This window comes from Lutra lutra, chromosome 5 (assembly GCF_902655055.1).
Source record: "Lutra lutra chromosome 5, mLutLut1.2, whole genome shotgun sequence".
Lineage (NCBI taxonomy): Eukaryota > Metazoa > Chordata > Mammalia > Carnivora > Mustelidae > Lutra > Lutra lutra.
This window is the reverse complement of record NC_062282.1, coordinates 147357990-147368072: the sequence shown is the minus strand read 5'-3', so window position 1 is coordinate 147368072 and position 10083 is coordinate 147357990. Positions and strand designations below refer to the sequence as shown.

The following is a 10083-nucleotide window of genomic DNA, read 5'->3' as shown; positions in this document are numbered from 1 at the left end:
GAGGTCAGGGCCAAGAGTCAGGAAGAGAAGCCTGGCCTGGGGTTTTGTTGAGCTGACAGGAACATTAAGGCTGTCCTTGTCAAGGGTAAGTAATATTAATTCTACTATCCTATCTGGAGGGTGGATTTTGCCCCATACAGAAGAAAAGGAAAATCAATGTTAGGGATGCTAGGAAAGAAAAATCAGCTTCCTTTTCTTCTTCTTCTTTTTAAATTAACATACAATGTATTATTTGTTTCAGGGGTACAGGTCTGAGATTCATCAGGCTTACACAATTCACAGTGCTCACCATAGCACATACCCTCCCCAGTGTCCATCACCCAGCCACTCCATCCCTCCCACACCCCTCCCCTCCAGCAACCCTCAGTTTGTTCCCTGAGATTAAGAGTCTCTTATGGTTTGTCTCCCTCTCTTGTCTCCCTCTCTGGTTTTGTCTTATTTCATTCTTCCCTCCCTCCCCTATGATCCTCTGTCTTGATTCTCAAGTTTGTCATATCCGTGAGATCATATGATAATTGTCTTTCTCTGACTGACTTATTTTGCTGAGCATAATATCCTCTAGTTCCATGTATGTCATTGCAAATGGCAAGATTTTATTTTTTGATGGCTGCATAGTATTCCATTGTGTGTGTGTGTATACATATGTGTGTGTGTGTGTATATATATGTGTATATATATATACACACATATATATGTATATATATATATACACACACATATATATATATATATATATATAAAACTTCTTCTTTATCCATTCATCTGTTGATGGACATCTAGGTTCTTTCTATAGTTTGGCTATTGTGGACATTGCTGCTATAAACATTCGGGTGCACTGCCCCTTCAGATCACTACACTTGTATCTTTAGGGTAAATATCCAGTAGTGTGATTGCTGGGTCATAGGGTAGCTCCATTTTCAACTCTCTGAGGAACCTCCATGCTGTTTTCCAGAGTGGTTGTACCAGCTTGCATTCCCCTCAACAGTGTAGGAGGGTTCCCCTTTCTCCACATCCTCGCCAACACCTGTCGTTTCCTGACTTGTTAATTTTAGCCAGGAAAATCAGCTTCTTGACCTAATATTGGAAACTGGAGAGGGGGCGGTCAATGTCTACTGACCCAAACCTGGGAGTACAGAGAAGGAACGTCAAGCTGACAGGTAAGTGGGGCACCATATGACCCAGGCCTCCTTGGTAAATCACAACTCAGGCTCCTTTGTTAGAAACAGTGCCCTGAGGACGGCACCAGTAGTGGATATGGGAGAAGAATATCAGAGGGCTGTGGGTCTTGGTCCTTTCTGAGAGAGCACTACAGAGCAGCCTGGGCTGTGAATTTGAGATTAGCATCCTGTGCTGACTTCACCTGAGTCACACACACGTCTTGGTGTCCTGTGTGTACAACAAAGTAAATTCCAGGCGTGTCCGCAGCTGAGTTTTATGGAAAATCGATGCCTTCCCTTGAGCTCCCATTGTACTAGAAATTTGTCAGAAAATGTGAGGGAGGAGGTCAGGGATTTTTGAGACCTCCTGGGGAACTCTCTTTGCAAAAGGGTGACACTGAAACCACAGGAGTGGATAAGATTTTCACAGTGTTACCGGGAATGTAGGACATCAGTGCGTCTTCCTTTTTTTTTTTTTTAATTTTTATTTATTTATTTGACAGAGATCACAAGCAGGCAGAGAGGCAGGCAGAGAGAGAGGAGGAAGCAGGCTCCCTGCTGAGCAGAGAGCCCGATGCGGGGCTCGATCCCAGGACTCTGAGATCATGACCTGAGCCGAAGGCAGCGGCTTAACCCACTGAGCCACCCAGGCGCCCCAGCATCTTCCTTTTTTTCAAGGGACTGAGCATAACGGGGAAAGAATGGAGGTCTAAGAATTCATACTCCTCTTCAAGAGAAGTGGATGGTCCCTGTGTTGCCTGTTTCAGCAAGGTCTTCGATGCCAAGAACTGTAAAAGGTACATTTGATTTGCTCGTGGGACACCCCACTGAAGAGAAGAATGTCAGTCAAGTGGTTTTCTGGAGCAGGGCGGGGATGAGGGGGAGTGGGGGATGCCAGATCTAAGAGTGAGTAGCAAAAAAGCAACCAGGAGGGCTGATGGCTTTTTCAGGAAACCTGGCTTTGCAAGAAAGAAAGCTACAGGGAAAGAGACAGAAAGTTACAGGATGAAGTTACTGCGGACATGTGATATTAATATGTCCTACTTCCCCTCTACCCGCCCCGCCCCCTCTGGTTAATTTTTTTCAGTGAACAGAAATGAATGAACAATCAGACAAAAGCAGTTCCACTCACGAGGGACACACAGGTCAAATTTCTCCTGAGAAAAACTGTCAGATTGGACAAAAGCAACTGGTATGGCAAATGACTATTGGGGGTTCTTGGTATTTGGAGAGGGCTCAACTTGGGGATCTCTGAGGTGAGCCTGGACTTGGGCGGAATGTGCATCCTCTCAGGATTTCACGGGGAAGGTTCTCTGCTGCTCTGTGATGATGGGGCTTCCCTCCCCACCTTTTCACTCTGCTCCTGGCAGGGCTGGTCACACTTCACACATCTTCTCTCTGTCACTCACCTCCCTTGATTTTATAGCCCAGTGTTCTGTGCAGTAAAATCCTGCCCCTGGAGAAGAATATTTGTGGAGAATATAGTGTTTTTATAGGGTCCAGTGTTTTTATTTTTTTTTTAAACCTAACTTTTTTCCCCTGTGTTTTTAAAGATTTTATTTATTTATTTATTTATTTGAAGGAGAGAGAGCATGAGCTTGAGCAGGGGGGGAGGAGCAGAGGCAGAGGGAGATGCAGACTCCCTACTGAGCAGGGAGCCCCATACAGGACTCCATCCCAGGACTCTGAGATCATGGCCTGAGCCAAAGGCAGGCACTCAACTGACTGAGCCACGCAGGCGCCCTGTGATTCTAAATCTTTGCATATATTAATCCATCAAATCCTTCTCCCAAAATAATCCTGTTACCCCATTTTGCAAAAAGGGACACTAAGTCTCAGAGAAGTAGGAACTTGCTCAAGGCCCACCACTAGCAAGTGGCAGAGCCAAGATCTGGACACAGAGAGGCTTACCCTCGTGTCTCTGTTCCTGAACTTTTGCCATCGGAACTGAGAATGGTAATAGATGGTACAAAGTTGAATTGTCTCGTAAGATTAAGTTTATTAATGCCCCCCCACACACACACACCAAGATGAAAATTTAAAGAAATGTATTTATATTATTTTGGACAGCCTGGACTATTATTAAGCTAAATAAACAGCATATGAGGCTGAGATTCTGTTACTAATCTGTTACACTGAAATTCACACTTTGAAAGTTTCCCTTTTGTTTCCAGGTGAAGTGTTTCATTTGTACGTCAGCCTGTGTGTTAGGGGGCCCTTCAGATTATATTCTTCTAAAATCTTTCAGAAGAACCTTCCCTTCCCTCCTGATACATGTGCTACAGTTTTAAAATAAGTTACCAGGGTTTATTGAAGCATCTTTGTTGCTTGTCTTCTCCATTAAGCTCCCTTTCTTTTCCAATGGCAAATGTCTCCAGGTCAAGTCTTTTGAAATGTTCCACTAACGCTCTTGAAAGCCATTCTGGGAAAATTCTCCTTTTCAAATCTGGCTTTTACTGAGAGTAGATCTTTCAGGTAGCTGCAAAGCCCTGATGGGGTCTACACGCCCAAGGGCGGGATTGTTCTGAAACAGAATCTCAGAACGCCCAAGGCAGGGGCAGGGGGAGAGGGCTGTGTGCCCCCTGGGTTCTCACTGTGCCCTGAGACACTTCAGACACTCCACCTGAGTCTGTCCAGCCAACAGCTGCAGAAAGGTTTTACTCCTTTGTTCTTGTCCTCCATAAACGTTAATTGGGACTTTCATCCCCATTAGATTTCAGAAGCCAGCTGGTATTTTGCAAGTATAAAGGGAATTCTGTTCCAGCTTGGTTTTTTTCTTTTTTTTAAGACTTTATTTATTTATTTGACAGACAGAGATCCAAGTAGGCAGAGAGGCAGGCAGAGAGAGAGAGAGGAGGAAGCAGACTCCCTGCTGAGCAGAGAGGCTGATGCAGGGCTTGATCCCAGGACCCTGGGATCATGACCTGAGCTGAAGGCAGAGGCTTTAACCCACTGAGCCACCCAGGCGCCCCTGCTTGGTTGTTTTTAATATTGTATATGTATATTTGTATATATTATATATTTATATTTTTAAGCGTAAATATATATTTATATGTATTTATTTTAAAGTAGGCCCCATGCCCAGAATGAAGCCCAACATGGGGCTTGAACTTGCAACCTTGACATCAATACCCAAGCTGAGGGGCACCTGGGTGGCACAGACGGTTAAGCATCCAACTCTTGATCTCAGCTCAGGTCACGATCTCGGTGGTGACACTGAGCCCTGCATCAGGCTCTCTGCTCAGCAAGGAGCCTGCTTCCCTTCCTCTCTCTCTCTGCCTGCCTCTCTGTCTGCTTATGATCTCTGTCTGTCAAATAAATAAATAAAATCTTAAAAAAAAAAAAAGACTGTCTCTTTCTCTCACTCTGACCCTCCCTGTCTCTAAAATAAATAAATAAAACTTAAAAACAACAACAACAACAATCCAGAAAGTCCCAAGCTAAGATCAAGAGTCAGAGGCTCACTGACTGAGCTACTCAGGTACCCTTATATATATATTTATTATATAAATTTTATACCATGGATTTCTTTATTCAGAATCACCTAACTTGAGGAAATTCACAACATCTTTTGAAAATCAAATTAAGCTGTTTATTTCTGTAGGTAAAACATCTGTACTTCCATGACATTATGGCAAAAGTTATGGAACGTTTACTTTGATACAACATAAAACAAAATTATCCTGTTCTTACTCCAAATACGTTGTTTGTTTCATAGCAACAGATAGAGCGGCAGTTAAAATGCTTGGCGTTTCAAAACCCCGGACCACAGGTAGCTGACTTTAATCCTGAAACAAGACAGCAGAAAAAGAAAGCTCGGATGTCAAAGATGAATGAGTATTTTTCTGTAAAATACAAGTAAGATTCATGATTTATTATATTTGATTTCTGGGATTACAAAATGCATGAGTTCTTGGCAAAGGAAGAGTTGCCCCTTTTTTATGTCTTAAAAATATCTTTTCTAAAGTACAGTATCGTCCCATGTGTTTGGAAGTTAGCAACTTCAAGAAATAGACAATAATCCCAAGTTGGGAATCAATTTTTTTTAAAGGCTTCAGAGGCCCTTTGGTTAGAGTAATAGCTTCAGTAAGAAAGATGATTAAAATAAAGAAAGGTGTTCTCACTCTAAAGAGAAATAATATAACTGTGGGAATGGATTCAGGTATCAAATATGTACAGATAGGTCATAAGTGCAATGATAACTGATGTAGAAAAGATGTTGGGGTTTGGAGCCAATGGCCAAGAAGGAATTCTTGAGATGTCTTTGGTGCACAAAGTTGGTTTTATGAAAGAAAGCACAGGAACAGGATCTGTGGGCAGAAAGAACTATACTGTGGTCATGAGAAGAGGTCCATTATATACTTTCAAGTTGGGAGGGGGTTAGGGATAGAGTGAGTCTCTAAGGAATTTTGGAAGCAAGGTATTCAGGACTTGAGGGAGCTAGCTATTGTTGGGATAAGGTCATTTATTACCATCTAATAAAACCTTAGTCATGAGACCTTCAGATGTCTGTCGGTGGATCATACGCATGGGGGGGTGACCGCCAACGTATCTTAAGTGGTTGAGGTAAAGGAAGTTTCCAAAGGAATCTTTATATGTGAAAATAGACATACAGGGTCCTGGGGATTGGGCTAAGATTGCCTTTTGCCCTTAGCAAAGTATCAACATCGAGGCAGCTGGGTCACTAGAGGAAGGTCACTCTGCCTGTTTCAAGGACTTGTCAATGGGCTGTAGGCAGTAAGGAAATTTAATAATTTTCTTTTGCCTTTGTTTCCCACATCCGTTGCTGGCACATCCCAAGTGTAAGCAACCCATGAAGGAGAAGGCTGATGAATTTGACACAATGAAAATTAAGAATTTATGCCTATCTCTTGATGATCAAGATGGGCATAAATTTCATTAAAAACAATCAAAGACAACCACAAGACAGGAGAAGCTATTTATAATTTGAAAGATCAGTGTCCAAAATATACACAAGTCAACAAGAAAAAGATAAGCATTCAAAGAAAAAAGTGAACCACTCAATGAATAGGCATTTCGTAGAAAAGGCTAATAAACATTCGAATACAGCATCTCATCAGTATGATGAGAGGCAGAAAGACAGCATTTAGTCTGATGATATCAATGTTGATGAAGCCACTGGACATGGGTTGAGTGTAATATGGTACAACCACTCTAAAAAGCCTGGTATTACCTGTATTCCTTAGGACCTAACATCTTCACTCCTGGATATGTATCCCAGAAAAACTCCTGTAGAGGTACACCAGAAGACACATTCAAAAGTCTCATAGCATTGCTATGATAGTAAAGAAAATAAGATAGTTAAAATTAAAATGCCCATCCACAATGGAAAAAGATGAGAAACTTGTATATTCTTACAGCAGAATGCATATAGAAGTGAAAATATTTCAGTAACAGCTAAATGTACCATCATGGTTGAATCACAGATCATGATGTAGGGAAATGCAGTGTGCTTGGGAATTCACACAAATGTAGCTAGGACCAGGAGGTGAATTTTTTTTTTTTTTAACACCCAACATGGGGCTTGAACTGACAACTCTAAGCCCCAGGACCCTAGATCAAGAGTTGTGTGCTCTACCGACTGAACCAGCTAGGGCCCGGAAGGAGATGGTTTTTATAAGAAAAAGCTGTGGTTCCTCTTGGAAGGCAGGGTTGAGGGATGCAGTGGGCAGGGCACCCAACTTTTATTAAGTTGGGTGGTGAGAATGTGGAGGTTGGCTTTATTCTTCTTTTTCTGTACATGTACATTTTGCACGCTTTTGTGTGTATGATAATTCAGAATTTTATAAAAGATGGCCTAAGGTGGGCAGGAAATGATAAAATTTGCCTCTTGGTGTCTGAGTTAAGGCGAGGGAATATTTGGGTTAAGACAAAGGGACAAGGACAAAATCTGATGGGGCAATTTCATGGCTTCAAGACTATGATTTCCATTGTGGATTTTAAGTCTCTTGTCTGTGGACACCTGCATTTCCTGGCGGGCTTGGGAGGGAGTGGGGAGCCCTCTTTCCACAGATGAAATGCATCAGATATAAATCCTGCCCAAGTGAGAAAGTCAGGCAGCAAGTTTCCATACGGTTCCTCAGCCCGCCCTGCTCTGTGAGGAGAGGGAAGGAGAGGGAACAGCGTTATTTAAACTGAACTGGGAGGAGATGTGAACACCTGTTTCAAGATGAAGGGTGGAGAAGTTCATAATCTCACCACACCAGCTGAGGGCCAACCCCCCCCCCTTTTTTAACTCCCAGTTGTTAATAAAGGATACAAACTGTCTAGAGACGCTTTGGTCCTCCTCAGACTTTCAAGCCACTCAATTCTGAAAGGTTTATTTCAAAAGGGCCCGGATGTGAGAGGGTGGTAGAATTCTTGTGACAGCTTTCGTCTCCCGGCCACGTTGTAGGGGCTGACACAGAAAGTGTGGGGACTCAAGTGGGGTGTAAGCTCTGGTGTGTCCCTCTGGTACAGAACTTCTTGCCTTCACCCAGAGCTTCTGAGGGAGTCCCCCATGTTGGTCACCTGCCCTGTCGCTCCACACTGGGTAACAAACAGAATCAGAAAGGAGCAGAAGAAGCATGGCACCTGGAGACTCTTACCAAAGGAGTGCGTGTGTCTCTGTGTGTGTGTGTGTGTTCTTCTGTTAATGATGATAGCATAATCACAGACCGTTCTGATGTTTATCTTGAGTCGTTAAAAACCATAATCGTGGTCACTAGAGTGCTTTTCTGTAGAAAGAGAAAAGAGTGTAATTTATCAGGGAAAACCCCATCAAGAATGATTATATTTATAAAGAAAAATGGGGGGAGGGCCGGAATTTATAGGAAGAAGCTTTTATTCAGCTTTTCTTTTTGATTGGTTTCAATAGAATATCACATTCCCCGGCATGCTGGCAAAACAAAGGGTCCCATCAGTGACTAGCCCAGCTGTGTTGGAAAGTGTGGCACATGGGCTGAGTTTCCCAGAACAAGGCTGCCATCTACTATTGGGAAGCATGGCTGGGTAATCTTTCGGGTGCTGGTTCCTCAGAATAAAGGGATCGGATTTATGGAGGAGGCTGGCAAATGGTTCATTCCCCCCGATGGGGACACTAGTACTGTCTTCTGTTCTCTCGGCAGAGTTAGGAAGAAGTATGACAAGAGTGGCAGGCTAATCTGTAATGACGCTGATCTGTGTGACTGCCTGGAGAAGAACTGTCTGGGGTGCTTCTACCCTTGCCCCAAGTGCAACTCCAACAAGTGCGGGCCCGAGTGCCGTTGCAACCGACGCTGGGTCTACGATGCCATTGTCACCGAATCCGGGGAGGTCGTCAGCTCGCTGCCCTATCCGGTCCCTGACTAGGAGCTGTTGCATGTGGGCTGGTTTGGTTCTCCTTCCTGACAGCCAAGCCATCCTCTTTCTCCTGGGGGGTTAGATTTTAGGGTGTAGGGAAGATCCTGGGAAAGCATACTGAAGACTTATGTTCTCTGAAGCTGTTAGAACAATGTAGCAGGGGCAGTCACTCTGTCCCGTCTCCTGTGTCATCCTGCACGCCTTCACCTTGTACCCAGAGAATGACAGTACGTGATCTCAGCATCGCCTCCCTGGGACACCCCCATCTCTGCTTTCGGTGAACAATCTCTTGCATCTTTTACTACCTGAGACCAGGTGGTTTTATGATTTTCAGAATTCTGCAGCTGGGAGCTTTTCTTACGTAGGACACAAAATCCTGAACTTATCAGACCCGCTGACCCTTACCCCAGTTCCAAGTTGGAAGTGCTCTCTGAATGAAAAATAGTCCCATACCTCGTGATTTTGTACCGTATGTGCATATCTTATTTTCTTATTACTGTTTTGATAATATTCATAGTAAATTTGGTCACACTTGGCAAAATTTTTATGAACAAGTTGTGTTTTACTTGTAAAATTGAGAAATTAGGACTTGAATATCCTAAAAGCTAGTAGTTTCATTTCCCGCCCCCCATCTCAGGATCAGTATTTTTTTCCAAAAGGAAGAAATGAGTTATTATATAAAAGTGTACTGTTGTATGTTAGTTCAGGGACGGTGTTGATATGCAGTTGACTAGACACATGTTGTGATTTTTTTTTTCAATGCTGATACATTATATGAGGTATACAGAAATTTGAGCTAAGCCTTCTTTGGATTTCCTTTTTTTTTTTTTTTTAAGATTTTTATTTTTAAGTAATCTATAGACCCAATGTGGGGCTCAAACTCCCAACCCTGAGATCAAGATTTTCATGCTTCACTGACTAAGCCAGGCACCCCTGTTCTCTAGTTCCAAAAGTATTTATTTCTGCACAGTCCCTAGGTGTCAGGCAAGGTTCCTAATAATTCTCGACTTGTTACGTGACTGTATGTTTTGGGGCTAAAGTAACAAAAATCCTAAAAAACCCTCCTACGATTACGGTTTTCCTGTATGTGTAGCAGGAGCACTTACTCTGTTTTCTGCATAATTTCCTGGGTTTTCCAGGTTCAACTCACTTTTGCTGAGCCACTACTGACCTTTGCGAGCCAACAGAGATGCTCAGGACCTCCCGTTCATTACCTTGAACACCCCCCACCCTGCAAAGAAGGCATGAGATCACGTTACCCAAGTCTGATCCTTTGAAACGCTTACCAGCAATGTGCTGAGAGAAAGGAGTGGGTGCTTTTTTTTTTTTTTTTTTCTCTTTTGTTTGGGTTTAAGAATAACTATGGTTTTGGGACGCCTGGGTGGCTCAGTTGGTTGGACGACTGCCTTCGGCTCAGGTCACGATCCCGGAATCCCGGGATCGAGTCCCACATCAGGCTCCCAGCTCCATGGGGAGTCTGCTTCTCCCTCTGACCTTCTCCTAGCTCATGCTCTCTCTCACTGTCTCTCTCTCAAATAAATAAATAAAATCTTTAAAAAAAAAAAAAAAAAGAATAACTATGGTT

General features: G+C 43.1%; 1 protein-coding gene across 2 annotated transcripts; it reads left to right on the top strand.

The window, feature by feature from the left end:
• Positions 1 to 1895: 1895 nt before the first annotated feature.
• Positions 1896 to 9032, top strand: ARL14EPL (ADP ribosylation factor like GTPase 14 effector protein like). Of its 2 annotated transcripts, XM_047731058.1 has the most exons (4): positions 1896 to 1954; positions 2245 to 2349; positions 4876 to 5015; positions 8285 to 9032. In XM_047731058.1, the coding sequence occupies exons 2-4, from the start codon at positions 2254 to 2256 to the stop codon at positions 8505 to 8507; spliced, it is 459 nt and encodes a 152-aa protein (XP_047587014.1). In that variant the 5' UTR covers positions 1896 to 1954; positions 2245 to 2253; the 3' UTR covers positions 8508 to 9032. The 2 variants fall into 2 exon arrangements, with proteins under 2 accessions (XP_047587014.1, XP_047587015.1); XM_047731059.1 differs by lacking the exon at positions 1896 to 1954 and having other exon boundaries at positions 2299 to 2413.
• Positions 9033 to 10083: the final 1051 nt, after the last annotated feature.